Consider the following 22,113-nt stretch of genomic DNA (forward strand, 5'->3'; position numbering starts at 1 on the left):
TGAAATCTTTTCTTATTTATGAAAATTTAACATTATATGGAAAGAGTGTTTTCATGTAACACTCATAATTAAAAATAAGTATTTCCAAAAGGCAGGACTGTTCTTAAATCCAATGTGAAGATGGTTATTTAAATAAGTCTAAAACCCAGAAATTTCTTTAGATACTAAGCTGTTAATGTGAAAATTTCGTAAGTTCCCTGAACCCGCAGACATCAAGGGTATGTTACACAATTATTGGAAATATACCTTTATACATTAAGGGAGGCCCAACCCTTTTCTAAGACCATTCCATAATCTCAAGGGCCAAAACACTTTGCTGACCGCTTCTCCCCATGGAAAGATCCTATTGTCCCTTTTTTTTTTTTTTTGCTTAAAACCTTTTTTGAAATCATTAAAAGCCAGGGGTGAAGACTGGAAGCCTATATTGCATCATTTATGTTTCTGTGTCTTTAGAAGAAATGTGCCCCTCCATAAACCTTTCTTTAATACTATTCTTGAGAACAACTTTCAGTTTTACATAGATAATCCACAGAAACTACTCATCGTATTCACTATACATATTAAAATCAGATATATACTTCTGTCATTGAGAGGCCAAGGACAGATTAGCCCAATTTTATACTTCACCCAAAAGTTTCATACATTTAATCACCATCTCTGACCCCTACATAGAAGTACACAAACAAATGAAAAGATACACAATATCAGTTACATACTATAAGAAAAGTGGTAGTAAGGTCATGTTCTATGGCTCTTTCTCATGGTTCTCTCTGGGTTCTAATCCATTCTATCCTGTATTAGTAAAAGGGACTGAGGTTGTACTGTCTAGTGAGATGTCACATGAACTTCATTACAGAGCTAGACAATCTTAGAAAATCCAAGAGAGAGCAAGAGAATACACTCTGTATAGATTTATATAGAAACTTATATGACAAAAAGATCTATAGTGAGAACTTCAATTATAAGAGTGGCTGAGCGACATTTTCTCAAAAATAAGAACACAACACCACCTCAGTCTTGCTCTTTTTAACAGCTAAGGTGATCAATTGCAAGTTCTCTGAGGCTTTCCACTAAATACAATACTTAGACTTCAACAAGAAGAGAGAAGCTTGGTGTTTTTATCAAGGAGAAATATTATGGGATCTTTCTTTTAATGCTGTTTAAAAATGTGAATTTGTTTGTAAAATCTTCCACAATTTGAGACCTCATTATTTCAGAGATCAGAAAGGTAAACACTCTCAAATGAGGTACATAATTTAGGCTCAGAATTGTGAGGCTCCAGGGCATTTCTGTAATGGGTTCATGAAATAAATGTACTGGGCTCAAACCCTATGGTTTCTCAAAAATGAATATAATTATAAAAATGCAAAACAACAAATTAATATGTTCGTATGTAATACCCATATTTGAATTAGATTACCACCTGCCTGTTTTGTCTATGCTAACGGATCAAATGACATTCTCTCAAACATCATTTTCTCACCATTCTCAACAAAACCCCACTACTCTATTTCTGATACCACAAACAAAGCCAATCATTCTACTTTAGCATTATTCAAAATATGTTAAAAAAACACAAGGAAAATATCATGTGTTGTGCCAAATACAGCTTTTAAAAAGCTTAAAAAAAAAAACCAACAACCTACATTTCTTGTTACCTATAAACCTGGATTCCAAATCCTATAAAAAGAACTTAAATCAAAGGATCACAATACAATACCAGTTTTAGAGGCAGTTACATATTTATAAAAAAAAATTATGAAGCTCATTATTAATTACCTTGGTAAATGGTCAAAAGCCCATTTTAAAATTTCGCCTTACTCAATTTCTTCAGCTGATGACTCCACATTTTTATATTCTAAATCATACTTCCTTTTTTGCTTATTAGTGAACTCAGATTATCTGTGTGGTACAGAAAGCTCCCTTAAGTCTGGCTACATACCCAAAGCTGCCACTTTTATGATGATTGCTTGAATGTTAGATGATATCATCTCTTGGAGCAAATCTTCTTGGTTTCTCTGCCAAAGGTAAGCTAAAGGCTGAAGATTAAGCCTTTTACACCTATAAAATAAAAAGAAAAAAATCAGATGACATCTTAATGTTCTATACTTGGATCCATAGCAATTACTTTGATTTTAAACATAATGCTTCTCTCAAGGATTTTAGCACTTAAAATGGTTTTAAAAACACGTTTTGCATAATGAAGTTTATATATACAACATAAACATATTTAATTTCCATAGGCTATACATAAACAGATAAAAATGAAATCTCCAGGCAGTTTAGAAGTATTAATTTTAGTAAGACTCTACAAGTTTAGAAATCTATGCAAAAGAGATTCCAAATGCCAATGGATGATTATTCTTGTTTTGAGAACTTCCTTGGGTATCAAAATTGTGAAGCATATGCAAAATAGGCAATTTAGCCTGATAAAATAATCATATGCCGATTAACTTTACAATACCTATGGTTACATGAACTATTCTTATCTACTAACTTTGAAAATTTTTAAAGGAATTTGACTCTGAAAAAAAAGTCAGAAGAACAAAATGCACAGCATACTGAGCGCCTACCGTAATACGCTGCAGGCGTTGTACTACGTATTTTACATTGAGGTGCAGGGGAAAGAGTCTGGGTTTTGGAGTCAAGATAAATCTGGGTTTGAAACCTACATCTGCACTCATTAGCGAGGTGACGCTGGCAAGTCAAAACCAAGCTCTGGGTCTTTCATTTCCTCATTCATAAATAGGGACAAAGATATTTCCTTTCAAAGATCTTGAGAAGATTAAGTGATTAGAAAGTGAAGTCATCCTTAACTCCTCTTCACGTTTCTCATCCAGTCTGCTACACGCAGAATAGGATCACTCCTTCCCAACACCACTGCTAACACCCTGGTCTGAGCAATCAGTCTCTCCCGTGTCAATATCTTCCTAACTTCTTTCCCTATTTCCATCCTTGCCCTTTCAAAATCTGTCTTTAATACAGCAGCCAGCGTGATCCTTTTAAAACATAAAACAAATCATGGGATTCCTCTGCTCAAAATTCTCCCCATCACTCCCAGTAAAAGTTCTTACAATAGACCTGCATGGATCTCGCTCTGGTTAGCTCTTATATTTCATTTCATACTACTCTGACCTCACTCCAGCCGCCACCCCTGGACTGCTCACACTTGCCTAATACTAGCAGTGCTCCCTATCTTCTTTACTTGCTTCATGCCTTTGCTTCTGTCACTTTTTCAAGGAGAACTATAATTAAAAGTAATTAATTACAAGGAAAACTATGATTTAAAAAGTAATATAAAGAACGTAGTACAATGCCTGGATAAAACAGGTATTCAATAAATGGCCAAGCCAAGTGACTTGCCCATGTCACACTGTAAGTGGCTCAGATAAGATTTCAAATAAGAAATATAGCTCTAAAGCCCATTATCCCTAATGTCTGTCAGGTTACCTGATTGGCTACTCTAGCCCACACTATCCCTCAGAAAATGCCACTACTTCATAAATGTACCACATGTTTGGACATTAATGCATCCATGGTCTTAAAAATATTAGTAGTTTTTCATGTACATAGAGACTGACTTTCAAAGAAATCAAAAACTTTCTTACTAGAAAGACCATTATATAGTTTTCATTTGTAAAATGTCCCAGAGCATCTAGAGTAGTGTTTACACAGTTAATAAAGATAAAAATGATAAAATTGAAACTACCCATGTAACACAAGCATTACAGTTCTTGCTGTCCTCTCACCAATGTTTAATGCCTACCATTTTTAGCTAAGATTTTTTATTTTTTACTGAAAAAAACTCTTCCTGGCATTGCAAAATTCTTGGTTGTTGCTTTAATACCTACGATCTTTTGACTATTTGTAGACTTAAGTCAAACTTCTTCACCTGTTTAGAATTTTTAACAGTTCAAAATATCATGCCTCAAATACATTTCCTTTGTAAATCATTGTTGCATTTGAGCTTGTGACATTTATTAAATGCTTGATATCTTGAAAATTTAATGATGCAACAGAAACTACAAATTGAAGACAGGCTAATTCAAAACTGAGTGTGTAGACTAATGGACTCTCAGTAACACTGCTTTAAAATTTTCAAAGATAAAATTTTTGCAGATATGATTAATGGTATAAAATCTGGGCATTTTATAACCATATGTTGAAATGCATCTGAGACTGCATTTTAAGAAAAATCTTGCCTCTATCCAAATGTACTGTGGGTCCTTCTTCCATTTAGCCTCCTAATCAAGGGCACATTGTCATTGGCTTTTTAACTTTTATAAATAGATGTCAGTCCTATGTACATTTTGGCTACCCATGAAACCACTGGGTTTGAAACTATTAAAATAACAGATCTGTAAACTAAGTAATTCTTAGGGAAGATGACTAAAAACTGATGAGAATAACATCATTTCTAGCATATGGCTTAAAGAATATGCAATCCATCTCCATCTGTAGATCAGTTGTTTTCAAAAGTAGGTAGTCAGAATGTAAGGAAAACATTTTCAAGATAAACGTCTCACCTCCCCTGTTTCTACCTCCACTCTCTAGAGATACTCCAGAGATATTCCAATATACTCCCAATTATGAGATCATCACATTCCCCTTTACACAATTATGCTTTGCCTTACTTTCATTTACTTTTAAACTTCTGTATTTTTAACTGTCTTAAATTCACTGTAGAATTAGGGGAGATAAATAAAATAAAAATTTTAATTTGATTTCAGTTCCATTAATATGCAAGTATTTAATGAGACAGTCAATATGAATGTTTCTTTGTCAAGAACATGAAACTATTACATAAATATAGCTCTGATTTCCATTTATCATTTTGAATAGCAAAGTTATTTCCAGGTTAAGTTATGCTCAAGATTAATACTGGAGTCCACAGTTTCTTTTCTGCTAATATAACTATGTATAAAGTCTCTATATAATATTTTACTAATCCAAATAAATTAAAAATGAATACTAAATACATTCATGTGATGTTTTGCCAAACCAACATTAAATAATAAATATTATCATCTGACCTTATGGTGTTTTAATAGACTAATGGAAAGGACTGTTTTGGTATTTGTAGATACATACAATGTTTCACTAGTGCTACATCCTTTAGGGGGTGAGAAAGAATGGGGAGCAACAACCTAAAAAGTCCTTGAAAGTTGAATGGCTTTACACTTAAGTATTTCATTCATGAATATTTTTGGCTAATAACTGAATTCTAAGGACCAAAGGGTAAATTCCTTAATGAGCTTTTTTTAACTTTGAAATGTTACTGCATTCTTTCTATTAGATTCTGATTTTTGTTACAAATGATGATATGTTAAAAGAGATTAGAAGAGTGTACCAATTCAAATAAGGAAAAATTGAAAATAATACTTTTGACTTTGAAAATCTTTGCCTCAACTTATAAGTAATTTATTTCTCCTTATGGTAAGTTAAGAGTTTTCTCCATGTGTGATATAAGGATAGAAAAAATTAAAAGTGCAACTTCTGTTACTTAGGTAAATATTTACAGTTAATTTCATAGGGCATGCAGAATATCATATCTATTTATTATTTGGATATAATTATATTTTTTATTTATTCACATTCTTAAAATACATATAATTTAAAAATATAAGACAAATAATGTTCTCTTACACATTTTCTACTCGAACGCGCTGATAGTCAGAAAGTATAGCACCTACTGATATTCCTTCTACTTCTTCCTTTTCCTGAAAATAAAGGAAAAAAATTATAACTTTAAAAATGAATACACATAAGACTCTGCACTATGCTCTGAAAATTGTAAATGAACTGTTTCTCATCTAGAAAACCACCTTGAAGCAGATAATTTACTGAAAATACAATCCACATTCAGGAAAAAGAATACATATATTTAAGTCATCCTCTCAGCTGTGGGGAAAATAATTATTCTTTTTCTTAAAATCCAAATAACTAGAGACCACTTTCCATGGAAAAGGCAAAGACTCAAGCAGCTCTTCTAAAATGTTTTCTCACTTAATATATTTTTAAAGACTCACTGACATTCGAAGGAAATTTTTGAAAAATTTCTATTTAAGGACAGTATTTTCCCAAATTAACTTTTTTTATTTAAATTAAGCAATGACATAAGTAGATAAGGGAACATAATGATTTTTACTTGTATCTTACAAAAGCATGATTGACCTAGGAGCACCCAGGAAGCAGAGATGGTAGAGCCATTGCCTAGGTAACAGTATAGCACAATGGATAAAAAAATTCTACGATGGGAAGGAAGCAATGGATCATTATCAACAGAATTACAACTGAGAACATCCAATAATATATCCAGCAGAGTCCCACAGGGAAGAGAACTAGTCTCTCCAGCATGGTCATTAATGACCTGGAGGAGAATGTAAATTCCAATATGATCGAGTTTGTAGATGACACAAATCTGGGATGGACCTGAAAAAAAAAAGGAAGGAAGATCAATCAAGTACATGGATAGATATGGACAACTTGAGGATTTGGAAGGATAGGTCTAAGATGAGATTTAATATAAAGAAGTATAAGATAATACACTCAGGGAAGAATGATACACAATACAGGTATAAACTAGGGAAGTGCTATCGAGAAAATAGATATGAAGAAAGTGACTGAAGGGTAATTACTAATAACAAACCGAACAGAAATTCTTTGAATAGATGTAAAAGAAAATCCATTGTAGCATACAAAGTACAGAAGAAACTACTTCTGAGAGATGACTTCATTATTCACACTCTGGTCTTTCCAAACTTGGAAACGTACAAAAAATAACAACAGTGTTTCACATAAAAAACAACTGTAATATTTGAGATATACTAAAATAACCCAGTATGTCCTAAAAGGATGCCATAATAAATAAATAAACAAAAATGTAGAACAGGAATCTTTCATGCCTTTGGAGATAAAGCCAATTTAAAATTTCCCCTCCAAAATGACAGAGAAATATCTGCCCAAACCTCCCCAAAGTGAAATGACTCTTCTATTAGATAAAGTTTCCAGGAAAAGAGTGATTTCCTTTACTTTCCTATTTCAGCAACTTTGTGAGAACATTTGCTTATAACCTTTCTCTAACCTTCCGAAGCCATTTTCTTTTCATAAATGTCATTGTATTCATTAGAAAAAGTCAAGCCATAGTGTTCCTCAATAAATGCAAATATAGCATAGATCACAGAGTGGTGAATAGTGTTGAAAATTCAAAATTTCAGTTCTGCTGTAAGAAAACATAAAGTATTAAATGTGTGTGTGTGTGTGTGTGTGAGAATGTATTTCTCTATAGATCATAGAAACAAATATAAGAGCTACTGGTGTTTCTCTTTGTTAGCTAAGTCAAGCCACTGTTAAAATAATAATTGGCATTGATTATCCATTTAAAATGTGTTAACCTTCTAAGTTAGAACCAAAATGTGTCCAATTTTAGAAGGCTCTTTTCTTGCAAGAAATGGGAATAATGCGAAACCTAGTTTGGTTTCCCTGCTGAAAAATGTACAAATAACTTAGAAAAACTAGTTGAGGTCAAATGTTGTGAGCCTACTACTGTACCTGCCTATTCTTGATCTGAGGACACTTGATAACCACAGTGAAAGGCAGAGCTAATGGTAAGACAGCCATGAGTTATCTACGTGGGAATCTATATAATCTAAATATAGATCTAACTAGTGATTTGTTCAACAATCCTGATTACCCACCAGAATTTCATCCCTACCACTGACCAGCTCTGTGATTTTGAGCAAGTTATTTAGTTCTCCGTTTTTGTTTCCTTACCCATTAAGTGAGGATAATATTATTTTATGTTTTCTAGGATTATTGTAAAGAGTGAGTAAAATAATTCAGATAAATAAGAGCACCTAGTAAACACTCAGTAAATATTTTCATCTGTCATTTTCATAATCTTCTTCCTTATTACTATTTCTTTTGTTATTGTTGTTGTCTTGCATTCTTTTTAAAATTTAGTTTCAGGTGTACAAAATGATGTAATAATCAGACATTTACACCCCTCACAAAGTGATAACCCCCCCCCCCAATCTACTACCCATCTGGTATCATATATAGCTGTTAAAATACCATTGACAATATTCCCTATGCTGTACTCCACATCCTGTGACTCTCCCTATATATTTTATTATAGTTGACATTCAATATTATGCAGTGGTCAGGGATCTACCCAGTCCATGAAGTGGTCTCCCTAATAAGTCCAGTGGCCACCTAGCACTCTACATAATCTTTACAACATTACTGATTATATCCCTCAAACTGTATTTCATATCCCCGTGGCTATATTGTGATTACTAATGTGTTCTTTCTAATCCCTTTAGTTTCACCCCCATCCGCCCTCCCATCTAGCAACCATCAGTTTTTTTTCCTATATCTCTGAGTATATTTCTGTTTTGTTTGTTCATTTATTCTGTTCTTTAGATTCCACGTATAAATGAGATCATATGGTATTTGTCTTTCTCCATCTGACTTATTTCACTTAGCATAATATTCTCTAGGTATATTCATGTTGCAAATGGTAAGATTTCATTCTTCTTTATGGTCAAGTAATACTCCATTGTATAAATGTACCACAGTTTCTTTATCCAATTGTCTATTGGGCATTTCGGTTGTTTTCATGTCTTGGCTATAGAACCAATTAAAAAATGGGCAGAGGACATGAAGAGACATTTCTCTAAAGAGGACACACAGATGACCAACAGACATGTGAAAAATACTTATGTCACTAACCATTACAGATATTCAAATAAAAACTACAACGAGATACTACCTCACTGTGGTAAGAAGAATGGCTATCATCAATAAAGCAACAAATGACAAATGCTGGCAAGGATGTGGAGAAAAAGGAACCCTCATGCACTGCTGGTGGGATTGCAGACTACAGCAATCACTATGGAACAGGATGAAGGTACCTCAAAAAATTGAAAATAAAACTACCTTATGATCCAGCAATTCCACTCCTGAGTATCTATCCAAAGAAATCCAAAACACTAATTAATATATATATATATATATATATATATATATATATATATATATATGCACCCCTACTATTTTATAACTACTTCTGTTATTATTTCTACTATTAATTACTACTACTGACCACCACCACCACCACCACCACCATCACTACCACCACCATTACTACTATGATTAAGGTCTAACTTGACAGACAAAAACCTTCATTCCTGCGTGCTAACCTCCTGCTCTTTAGCTCTTCTCAACACTAGCCTACTAACTTATGATGGTCAATTTTATGTGTCAACTTGACTGGGCTAAGGAATGTCCACATATCTGGTAAACTATTATTTCTGTGAGGATGTTTCTGGAAAAGATTAAAATTTGAATTGGTAAACTGAGTCAAGAAGACAGCGCTAATCAATATGATGAACATCATCCAATCAGATGACGGCCTGAATTAAGTAAAAAGGCAGAAGGGCGAATTTGCTCTCTGCTTGAGCTGGAACATCCACCTTCTCCTGCCCTTAGACTCTGGCACTCCTGGTTATTGGGCCTTCACACTTGGACTGGGATTTACTTTATTGGCTTCCCTGTTTCTCAGAACTTTGGGTTTGGACTGAAACTATATCAGCTTTCTGGACCCTTCAGTTCAACTTGCAAATGACAGATCATGGGACACAGCCTCCATAATCAGACAGCCATAATAAGACTTCTTAATAAGACTTCTGTATTATCTTTATATATCCTACCAGTTCTGTTTCTTTGGAGAACTCTGACTAATACAATTCAGACAGAGTGAAGAATATGAGCCAAAGCAATAAAGATAGCTGCAGTTGAAAGCACGTATCAAGAAGTGGGAGAGAAAAAGGCAGGGAAAGTAAGTTGGGATCAGACTTCAGAAACGTGGCCTGCGTCCTGAAAGCCATCAAGAACCCTTCTCTTAAGATGTTTTAATTTTTTTTTTAAATCAACTCTATATACAACCCTATATTGTATATAATTTATATACAATAAACTGCTTCTATTTAAAGCACACAATTCAATGAGTTCTAACAAATGTATACACCAGTGAAACCACCAGCACAATAAAGATATAAACCATTTCAATTACACCGAGAAGATACTGTACCTTGTTCTTCTTTGCAGCCCAACCCTACAGTTCTCACTCCTCGCTCAGATAACTACTAATCTGCTTTTATACATTAGTATGCACTTTCTCAATTGTTATGCAAATAGTATCATAACACATATCACTTTTTTCTAGTTTCTTTCACTCAATATAATGATTTTGAGACTGATCCATGTTGAGTGCATCCATAGTTCATTCCTTTTTATTCCATTTTAATCCATTACATGAATATAATACATTTGTTTATCCATTCATTGGTTGATGGATATTTGAGTTGCTTCCAGTTTGGGGTTCTTGTGAATAAACTGGCTACGAATTTTCCTATATGTCTCTGTATAAATATGTTTTCATTTCTCTTGGGTCACTAACAATTTTGAGAAGTAATATATGATCATATAGACAAGAAAAAAGATTAAGTCTGGGGACAGTGTACACAGTGACTAGAGTGGAGAAAGGTCTAGTCTGAAAGAACTGAAGAACGAAGACAAGAGACCAAAATCCAAAAACAATTTAGAGACCAATTTAATAGGACTCGGGAATCATCTAAACAGAGACAAGAAACATATATAAAGGGTGGGGACCAATGATTCTAGTTTAAGTGACTATTAACTAAGAGAGAAAATCTATGTCATAAAAGAAAATACAGTTGACCCTTGAACACATGGTTTGAACTGTGTGGGTCCAACGTATACATGGATTGTTTTTCAGTAAGTACATACAGTACTGTAAATGTATTTTTTGTTCCTTATTTTAGTTTTCTTCCCTATTATTTTAATAACATTTTCTTTTGTCTAGCTTACTTTATTGCAAGAATACAGTATATAATACTGTTAGTTACGACCACTGAAGGAAAAGTTGCAGTCATAGTTAATGAAAGCAAGAACAAAACATTTGACACACATATCATCGCCAAATTCCTCAAAGAATGAATTTCAGATCCTCAGTAAAATGAATATGATTAATCAGTCAATGAATATCTATTGCTAAATTCAACACAATTCAGAGAATTTGGAGAGTTGAACACATGTTAAATTACATTCCTGTGATCAATATGGCCAAAAGGTAATCAAGGAGTGAAGACCAAAGGTGGAAAAAATTTTTAAAAAATAAATAATGTCAGTAATAGGGAAGTTAGAGAAAAAGCCTGTACCCTAAATAGTCTGGCACATTGCTAAGCCACAGGTGCTCTCAGACACCAGTGGAAACTATTCAACTTAGGCCATTATCACTATCAATGATGGATGTATAAATTCAACTCAAGAAATAATAAAGTCAGCAATGGCGTCACTGGGTACTAGAAACAGCAGTGCATAATGTCATTAAACCTTTATATCAGTTACTGCTCTCAACAGTGCTCCAAGGTAGATTTTCATTATCTTCTTTTTGTTTTGTAAATAAGGAATACTAAGCGACTTTTATACAGTCAGCTATGACCAGATTGCCAAGCAGACATCACAAGCCCATTTGTTGCTTAGAGCACCTTTCCCCCCAATTTTTGTCCACGTGAAACACACTTGCAAGACTGCTGAGAAGCTAGTCCAGGCAGCTATCTGACCTACATGGCCAATCCTCACACTAGAGAAGGCACTTGCAAAAGCAAACACATACTCACAAACTGCTACAAACACAACTTTATTATTAGCATTATTTCTACTACTACCTATATGTAAAATGAGTTATATCAAGGATTTATTCAGAAAGAGCCAACATATCAACACAGTTTAAGGATCCAAGGGCTGAATACAGATAGTCAACCATGCTTCTCAGAATACATTTTTAATTGTTAATGTGGAAGAATCTCAATCTATAACTTTCTCAGTTGAGGTTGGGACATACTGTCTAGAAAACAGCTGATTTATTCAAAATTAGTAGTGTCAATATGCATGCAAGTGCACGTACATGCTATACTCGTACATGTACAAGTATAAATAAAGCCCAGCCTTTTGTCTTTTAAAGGAAATACAAGGAATTTAGTTGTAATATGCTTTTTCTCCCCACTAAGGAGAGGATGACCAAATCTTCTGTCTGGAAGAACATCACATTGCTAATATGATGACACCCTAAAAAGCAGGGCTGAGTGAAGAATGAGAGATAAGGCACTTCCATTTTTTACTAAAAAGGGGGGAAAGGATAATACTTTTGAACAAATTATTCAGTTCTATAGAGAAGGAAAGTTGTATTTCTCCCAAAAGATTCCAGAATTTGAATATCCTGGGTAAAAAAACACTTGAATTCTGAGTTAGGTTATAGCAGAAAAACAAAAATAAAACAGAGAATAGTTAATACATTTCTGGAGAAGAGACCAGGAAATAGAAGGCGATTTCAGGCTTAGAAGCTTGGGAATAGCCATCAAAAGTACCAATATCTTTCCCTGGACAGATGCTAGTGCCTGTCAAATCCAAAACCTACATACAGCTAGCTCCCTTAGAGCAATTTTGATAAGAAGGAAACAAAACAGAACAGAACAAGAAACCCTTAACATTGGGTCCACCAAAAGCTGCTGCAATGATGCGGAGGGGGAGCGAATAGAGGGCTCAATATACAGAGAAAATAATTTTGGGGAAAAATTATCACAAGAAAAAGAGTGAAGTTTTGGAAACGTTCATGTGTATAAAATGTAATTTAAAGAAACAAACGAAATAAAAGGAGATGGAAATAAAATAGTCTGAAAAGGCTGGTAAAAATAACAAGAGAAGTAGATTTTTTTTAAAAAAGAAACACTGTAAAGAAAAACACAATCACAAAAATAATTTTGGCATGAAAAGTAGTAGTAAAGATCCAGAATCTGTAACACAGAAAAACAAGAACAGTGAGGTAGAAGATACAATGAAGACGCTCAGATCACAGAAGAAACAAGAAAAAAGATGAAACTTTGTACAAAGAGGTAAAGGATAGGTAGAGAGAGCAGAGATCCAGTAACTGTAATTAACGGTGCTAAAAAGAACAAATGAATGATAAATAATTAAACTATATTAGGAGAATATGTTGACAGAAGACTTACCTGAGTCTTCATGGAGAACAAGTAAAATTAACCAGGAAGGAGCAATTCCTAGACATAGCTACCAGAGGCTGCATTGCAGACATGTGAAAATTAACTCTAGGAAAAATAAATATCTATGTTCACAAATCCTTCCTCTCTCAAATCAAGTGAATGAGGGGGAGAAATAAAAAACCTAAAGAGAAAATAAAGTTCACTTAAAATGACTTAGGGAGGAGCCTACACTACAAATTACAGAGAACAGTTGCCAAAACACAAAGTTTGCTTCAAAAGAAAAGATAGGCTGAGTGTCAAACCACGATCTTCTGCCATAGGGCCCAGTGCGGTATGTAACATATAAATGCAGAAAATTCTAAGAATCGCACTAACATCTCCCAACTTGAAAAGACAAGGATTAGACATGCACTAACTGGTATTTAGACATAGTTTGAAGATGTGATAATTCAAACAGCATGGTGCTGACCCAGAAACAGTCAAATAAAATCAATGAAACAGAACAGAATGCATACAAAAGACCTAAGTGTGTGTATATGGTATACGATCAAGTTGGCAGTGAAAATTGGTGGGAAAGAATTCTCTCTATAAAAAATGACATTGAACAATTTGTTAACTAGTTAGAATGATAAAAATTTATATCTTTAGTCCTTGGATTTAAATGCAAAAATAAATAAAAGCATAATCATTCAGAATACATGTGAATTTTCCTGCTCTTGGGAAAACCATTCTAAACATTTAAAAAGAAAGAAAACAAAACCTGAAAAATTTCACTAAGGATCATCTTCTCTATCAATCAATGAACACCTGTACCCATAGACTTTGCCTCCTCCTTTGAAAATGGGTAAACGGACCCTGCGTAAGTGTCCTTTTGCTCAGGATCCCAATCCATCTGGACAACTTAAGGACTAAACATTTTCTTTCTTTTTTTTTCTGCACCATCAATTTGCACTCCTGGTTCATGTTTATCATTATACAATATGCTGCAATAGCTGCTGAAAACTCATGTCCTCTCCCAGATACCACTATTTCTTCTCCCTCGTGAAGTAAAACTCTTCAAGAGTTTACATATTTTTCTTTATGTCCTCATCACCCATTCTCTTTTAAACCCACTCCAGGCAACCTTGGGTTCTTGTCAGTCTACTAAAATCTCTTTTATATCAACCAGTGACAACTAAATTTGCCAAATTCAAATGGTCAATCCTCTGTCCTTACCTTGATTTCTTCCTTCTACCTCAATGGTTAGTCCTCCTTCTCCCTTACTGGCTCCTTGTCCACTTTCTGACCTCTGTTTTGATCCAAAGTTAAAATGCCCAGAGCTCAGTCCTTGGCTCTCTTCTCTTCTCTACCTACATTCATTCCCCAGCGATTTTATCTGGTTACATGGTTCTAAATATCATCTACAAGTTAATAACTCCTGCTTCTTATTGAGATCCAGAATCCAAATGTCTGCTCTAATGTCTGTTTACTAAGTATATTAAAGTTGAACGGATTCAAAACAGAAAAAACCCTCTTGATTCAGGTGCATATACCCATCCCACCCAGCCATCCTTCCATGACTCCTCACCTTAGGAAATAACACTGCATATATAAGGTTGTTCAGGCCAACAACCTTAGAGTCATCTATGATTTCTCTTTCCCTTATGACATACATCTAATCAAGCAGTAGTTATATTAGCTTCATCTTCCAAAAATATCCAGAATCCAATCACTTCTCATCTCCTTCACCATTTCCACTCTGGTCCCTAACCATCATCACCTTTCAGTCCGACTACTGCAATAGTTTCCTAACTGGCCTAAGTCCACTCTTCCTCATTATAGTTTATCTCCACAGAGTAGCCAGTGATCTTTCAGGATATAAACCAGAACATGAAGCTCCCTGATTGAAAACCTTCCAGTGGTTTCCCATACTACTTCAGCGTAATATGCAAGCTTCTTAAGGTTCTCTGACTTGGACCCTGTCAACTTCTCTGACACCACCATCTACAACAACCCTCCCAGTGCACACCCGTGTTCCACATTGAACTTCTTATTGTTCCTCAAACATTTAAGCTGGTTTCCATCTCAGGCTCTAAGAAAGAAACATATGTAATTTATCAGCTAACAAGTCTATACAAACCTAACTATCTATCTCCATTTGGGGTCTGATTGTGTTGTTGAATCTTCCATATGAAGCAACTGATCAATAACATGCCATTTGTCCTTCTGATCATAACCTAGTCCTAAAGTCTTATTAATAACTAAAAATCAGTATCCTAAAGTATCGGGAACACAGACACACAATGATAGAAAAGGACATCTATGAAATGTACCCAAGGTGGTGTTCTCATTCATATGCAAAGCTCTTCCGTATCACAGCTAAAAGGCTCCCAATACAGAGACTGGGATGATGAAGGCAGTCAGCCATATGGTAATAGTGATAATTACAAGTTTAGAAGGTGGGCTTAAAGGTAGAAATCTAGACCCAAATTAGATTTGTTCACTCAATATTTGTTTGTCTCCATACTGAGAAGTTGGTTCACAAAGCCAGTAAGATAAACTGAAAACACGCTGTCCTTTATTTACAAAGGAAATCTAGGCCTACTTATTCTAAAGATGAGAAGATATGCAGCTTGCATTTATCGGGGTATTATTTTCTTTGAAAAATGACTCAGTTATCAGTATTATTCCGTTAATGAGTTCTTGCCTATTGAGAAAAAAAAAGTCCTGCTGAATTTAAAGTGTTTTTCATCTGAAAGGCATTCAAACATTTTAATATGAACCATTCATTAAAGAAGCACACTTGCAGTATAGCTCTGAGTGGCAATATTTGGACGTCTGGCAACATGACATTACTAAATAAGAAACATTTGTGAATGCCAACGATGTTCTAGGGCCTGGATAAAACTAAACAAGAAATTTATATGGAAGGCACGAGATGCTTCTTCCTTTAAAATAAAAGAAGGAAATCCTTCCATTTGCAACAACATTGATTAAATTGGAATACATTGTTCACTTTAAAGAGTTACATAGGTCCAGGTTAATAAAAACAACAGAAATGAATACTATTTTGTAGGCAATAATACTGAAAGTGACACTTAGACTTTCTAAGTGATAGATTCAGGCATCTGACTTAAACTTTTTTTGACTTGTTAAAAAGGCTTTTGTTTTGAACATCATCAATATAAAACATTTTAAAATAGAAAATGATCACCATCTGGAGTTCTTCCATTTAACAGTGAGCTCATGACGGAGTATTAGGTCACGAATTTGTAGCATTATGGTCTCCCTTTGTGAGCTCTCTCAATTAAATAGGGAAAAAGTTGTTAAAGCTGAACATTAAATGACAAAAAAAAATTGCCGAAAATCATAATCATTTGTTATTACCATTTAAAAGAATGTATTATTTTACTTTTGTGTCTTCATCTTAGTTGCCATAATATGACACTCGCAGTTTTGAATAACTCAGATGTTTGCTACATAGTGTGTCCTAAACTCAATGGAGAAACTTAGAGATTACTGGTCATCCTAAATCAAATTCAACCTATACATGAAGTCTAGAATGACAGTTGGTTTTTTGTCTTGAGTTTCCGAAGAATGTTCTTCTTGCTAAAAAGGTGACATTTTCAGGACTTCTATAACAATTCAATAAAAAGAATGCAATAAATAATAATTTTAAAAAGGATTAAACTGTTAATCCTTATTAGGAGAATAAAGCAACAATCAAGAAGTATTTATTTATAAGAAAACCAGTTTGGTAGCAAGCGTTTAATCTGTTTAGAATCTATTTTCTAAACTCATTTTCTAAACGTCTATAGAAACTTCCTTTGATTAGTTTGAGATAACTTTTAAAATGCAATTTATATAAAAGGGATTATTTTTATTATTTTTAAAACTTACTCCAGCTTTATTGATATAATTGATAAATAAAACTGTAAGATATTTAAAATGTGCAATGTGATGATTTGATACACATTGTAAAAGGATTCTTATTATCAAGTTAACTAACACATCCATCACCTTGGATCCTTATGAGCACATTTAAATTCTACTCTCAAAGCAAATTTCAATTATACAATACAGTATTATCAATTATAGTCACCATACTATACCATAGACCCTCAGACCTTATTCATCTTATAACAAAGTTTGTACCACTTTACCAACCTCTCCTTTTCCCCCACATTATGCAGCCCTGGCAACCATCTTTCCACTGTTTCTGTGAGTTCAGCTATTTTTTTTTTCCTTTTAAAGATTCCACATGTAAATGATAGCATGTAGTATTTGTCTTTTTCTGTCTGGCTTATTTCACTTAGCATAATGCCTTCCAAGTTCATCAATGTTGTTGCAAATGACAGGATCTCCTCCTTTTTAAAGGCAGAATAATATTCCACCATACATATATATACCACATTTTCTTTATCTATTCATCTGTCAATGGACACTTAGGTTATTTCTATACCTTGGCTATTGTGAATGATGCTGCAATGTACATGAGAGTACAGATCTCTCTTCTAAGATAATGATTTCATCTCCTTTGGATACATACCAAGAAGTGGGAATGCTGGATCACATGGTACTTCTAATTTTAATTTTTTTGAGGACCTGCCATACTGTTTTCCACAGTGGCTTTACCAGTTCACATTCCCACCAACAGTGTGCAAGGTTTCCCTTTTCTCCATATCCTCGCCAACATTTGTTATCTCGTCTTTTTCGTAATAGAGATCCAAACAGATGTGAAGGGATATCTCGTTGAGGTTTTGACTTGCATTTTCCAGATAATTAGTGATGTTGAGCACCTTTTCACGTACCTGTTGGCCATTTGTATGTCTTCTTTGGAAAAATGTCTAATCAGATCTTTCAGCCATTTTTTAATTGAGTTTAGTCATTTTTGCCTTGTTTTGTTTTGTTTTACTGTTGCGTTCCTTATATATTTTGGATATTAATCCTTTATCAATGTGGTTTGCAAATATGTTCTCCTATTTCATTAGGTCCATTTTCATTTGTTGATGGTTTCCAAGGCTGTACTGAAGCTTTATAGTTTGGTATAGTCCCATTTGTTCATTTTTGCTTTTGTTGAATCCAAAAAAAAAAAAATCCCTGCCAACACAAATATCAAGGAGTTTACCCCCTATGTTTTCTTCTACGAGTTTTACGATCTCAGATCTTACTTAAAGTCTTTAAACCATTTTGAGTTAATTTTTATGTATGGTGTAATCTAGCGGTCCAGTTGCATTTTTTTGCATGTGGATAACTACTTTTCCCAACACCATACGTTGAAGACATTACCTTTTCCCCATTGTATGTTCTTGGATCCTTTGTTGTAATTTAATTTACTATATATGCATGATTTTATTGCTGGGCTCTCTATTCTGTTCCATTAACCTCTGTGTCTGTTTTTACCAAGCTGTTTTGATTACTATACTATTTTGATTACTATAGTTTTGTCACATAGTTTGAAATCAGGAGGTGTGATGCCTCCAGCTTTGGTCTTTCTTAAGACTGTCTTTTTTGTTTTGCTTTTTTTTGTGGTTCCATACATATTTTAGGATTTTTAGTTCTATTTCTATGAAAATTGGCATTTGAATTTTGATAGGATTGCACTAAATCTGTAAATCACCTTGAGTAGTATGGACATTTTGACATTAATTCTTCAAAGACATAAGCATGGAGTTGAAATACATTAACCTTGTTGAGCAATTGGACTGACATTTTTAAAAGATTATGTAGGAGTATTGATTGGAAAAGTATAATGTTAGAAGTAGAACTGCTTCGGGAATCCTAAAGAAATCTAAGTAAGAAATGATGAAGGCCTACCCTTAAGGCCGGAGTCATGAAGACAAGAAGGCAGACTTGTGGTATAGGAAACAATCACCAGATTTTGGTAGCAGGTGGCTGAGAAAAAACAACCGAGAATGCTCTCAAGTTTTGGGCTTGGTCACTTGATGGACAGTGATTTTATAACAAATACACAACTTTGGGTGGAAATATGATTGGTACTATTTTTGACATTGTACCTCATGTGTCTCGGCATTCCGTGATAGCTGTCTAGTAGATAGTGGGGTATGGAGCTCAGAAAATAGGTCTAAGTAGGTGATGCAAATGTGTACATCAGTGGTAGGTGAAGCCATCAGAAGAGATGAGGTTGACCAGCAAGGACGTGCAGCTGAAAGAAGAAGGTGAAGAACAAAGTCATAAGCAACTGCAACATTTATAAAACAGGCAGAGAAAGAAGGTTCTTGACAGAAAACTAAGGACAGAGAAACAAATAGAAAAAAACTAGGAGGGAGGGACAACACAGAAGCCACGGTCAAAGAGGTTTTATTTTAGTTTTTCAAAGAGGTTTTAAAAAGAAGAAAAGTCTACAGTGCCATGTATCACAAAGAGGTCCAGGAAAGAAAAGATTGAGGGTAAAAAAATAATGAAATGCGCCAATGGACTTGACTGGTATTGACCTGAACAAGAAGTTTTAATAAATTGGTATTGATGGGAACCAAACTGAAGCAGGATAAGAGAATGGGCAAGGAGAAAGGAAACAAATATAAGTAAATACTCCAAAACAGTTTTGTTGTAAAGAGAGATGGTACAATCGCTAGAAGGGAATGTAGGATCAAGGGGGACCATACCATGTTTAGTACTACAAGTTCACAAAACATGTTGGTGGCACCACTATGGAAAGAATCTGATATGCCATCTCCCGATTCAGTTTTACTTCTACTAACATACAGAAACATTATTTAGTTCAGGAATGATACAGCCATGAGATAAGACATTTAACTTCATAATCTCTTAAAGCATGGGTATCCTCCAAAGAGCAAAACAAAACAAAACAAAAGACTCTTCCCCTTACCTCAATTATAAACAGTAATTGTACCTCAGAAGAAAAGCATTTAAAAAAGTTTATAACTTTCCTTTAAAAACATGTCCAAAATTAAACTTATTATAATTACTAAAGAAACTGTGATGTATGGCCAAAAGAATAATGATTTTAAATGTAATCAAGGAAGCTAGTACAGTGAATTATTAAAACAGAAACAAGGAAAGGGAAGACCTGAGTTACAATGCTCACCTTAACAACATACCCAATAACAAAATCTTGTACAAGTCTCTTAACTCTCATAAGAACAGTTTCTACATAAAATACAAACAATATTTAGATCATAGGGTTCAATAAGGCAATTAATATAACATATGGGAAAATGCTCAAATAGAGGGGCAATACTAATACTACTTATTCCTCATTAACCTCCTTTATTTTCTAATTTCTCTATTTTTATCACTAACATCACCCAGTCTCAAAACTTACAAGTAACATTAGACTTTCCACTCTCTGTGTATGCTTACCTGGAGCCAAATAGTCGTTGAGATACAAAAACTCCCCATATCAAGTCACTAGGTATGGCAAATTAGGCATTTCACTACAGTACGCCTAGTTCAGATTCTCTCAACTCTCCCGAGAATAATATCAATGGAGCCACCACTATTCTCTCCAGCTCGAATTTCTTCTCCCTCCAATTGATCCAACTAACAAATTTATCTCCCTAAAGCTAATCCCTTTACACTTCCCCTTCTGCCATTCACACTTCCCCCTCTGCCAAATGCATTTATCTTTCTAATATGGATTTATTTTTATAAATTCTTTCCATAACTATCCACTATTTAGGATGAATACACTAATTTCCATCTCTATATCTTGTTCTTACTGTTCTGTCCATTCTCAATTTTTACCCATCCTCTGGCCTTTGTCTTCATCTGTGCAATCCTACTCATTCTTCACAATCCATGAAGGCACACCTGATCCCTCTGATCAGAAGCAATCTTTGTCTCCCTTTAAACCCATTATACCTCTTATTCTGTATACTTCTTGAAGTACTTTACATGTTATTTTATATGTAAAATTCTATTAGAGTGTAAGCATCCACATAGCACCCAGTATAGAGTCTTGTATTCAATCATTAAAGAACCGCGTGAGAAAAATGCAGTCATTTCTATGGATTCTATAAGAATAAATGTAAAGAGATGGCAATTTCATTTATTATTTAGCAATATTAAACTTATCTTTTATAAGAATAGGACTCCAGTGACAATATCAATCAAAGCCCAACTAGAAAAACAGAAAGCATTCTAAGAATGTAAAGAAAAGTATAGGGAATTAATTACATGGGTGACAGAACTAAGAAGTCAAATATAGCACAGTGAGATAACCTGGGGACCAGCAATAGTAGAAGGCAGTTACTACTCCTAGGTGAAGGGACAAAAGAGGTTTCCAGAGCCCAGGAGCTAAGTACCCTGGCAGAAGCTGAAACCTCAGTGGATCTGTCCAATAGGAGTGGAAGAAAGAGGCAAGCCAGCCACAGCGGAGACTCCACTCAGGGAAAAAGGAAAGAACCAGGGTTTCCCGTCTCTTTCTGACCTTCAGTCTCCATAAGGGCTCCCACTGGCCAAATGCACGGGAAAGCAGCTTATGGCAGGGAGCCAAGGAATCCAAGCACACTCAGTCCCCTTGGCATACTAAGCAGTGCCTGAAAGAGCAGGACCTGGACCAGTACAATGACCTTAACAATATGTAACCATTAAAAAAGAAAGAAAAAGAAAAACAAGAAAAAATGAAGAAAAAAAACCTTAGCAATATAAAATGTCTAAAAATCAGCGAGACAATTCTCAACAATTTTTTTCACTCAGTAAATTATTCAATAAATATTTGAGTTCATATATGCATTCCAGATAGAGCAATACACAAGCAGGTATCATCCCTACCTTCATGGAGTTTACTGTCTAGCAAAGACTTTCTAGGATACACTGACCTTAATAAAGAAGGTGCAGTAACATATAAAATTTGGTGGTTTCCAGCATTAACACACGGAGGGTTAAAATTTGAGGGTGACCAGCTCTATTTGAAATTTTCTTTTCTTCCGATTCTCTTAGGTATTAATCTGGAAACTGAGAAGCAACTTCACTGACTACAATGAAAATGGAAACTTAAGAGGGTGCAGTCTTTAAGATGCTTGGCTTCAAACTATAGAATACTTTGCTAGACCTCAGAGGTAGC

At 34.5% G+C, this 22,113-nt stretch overlaps 1 protein-coding gene across 2 annotated transcripts in view; it reads right to left on the reverse strand.

Annotated features, from left to right (window-relative positions):
• Window positions 1-22,113, reverse strand: part of DPH6 (diphthamine biosynthesis 6) — a gene marked incomplete at its 5' end in the record, with an annotated part of 152,605 nt that overhangs the window by 57,137 nt on the left and 73,355 nt on the right. For both annotated transcript variants that reach the window (XM_081050522.1, XM_081050523.1), the window contains 2 exons: window positions 1,943-2,061; window positions 5,647-5,720. In XM_081050522.1, the coding sequence (XP_080906648.1) occupies window positions 1,943-2,061; window positions 5,647-5,720 (193 nt within the window). The remainder of the gene's footprint in view (window positions 1-1,942; window positions 2,062-5,646; window positions 5,721-22,113) is intronic.

Source organism: Rhinolophus hipposideros (assembly GCF_964194185.1).
Source record: "Rhinolophus hipposideros genome assembly, chromosome: 5".
NCBI classification, from domain to species: Eukaryota; Metazoa; Chordata; class Mammalia; order Chiroptera; family Rhinolophidae; genus Rhinolophus; species Rhinolophus hipposideros.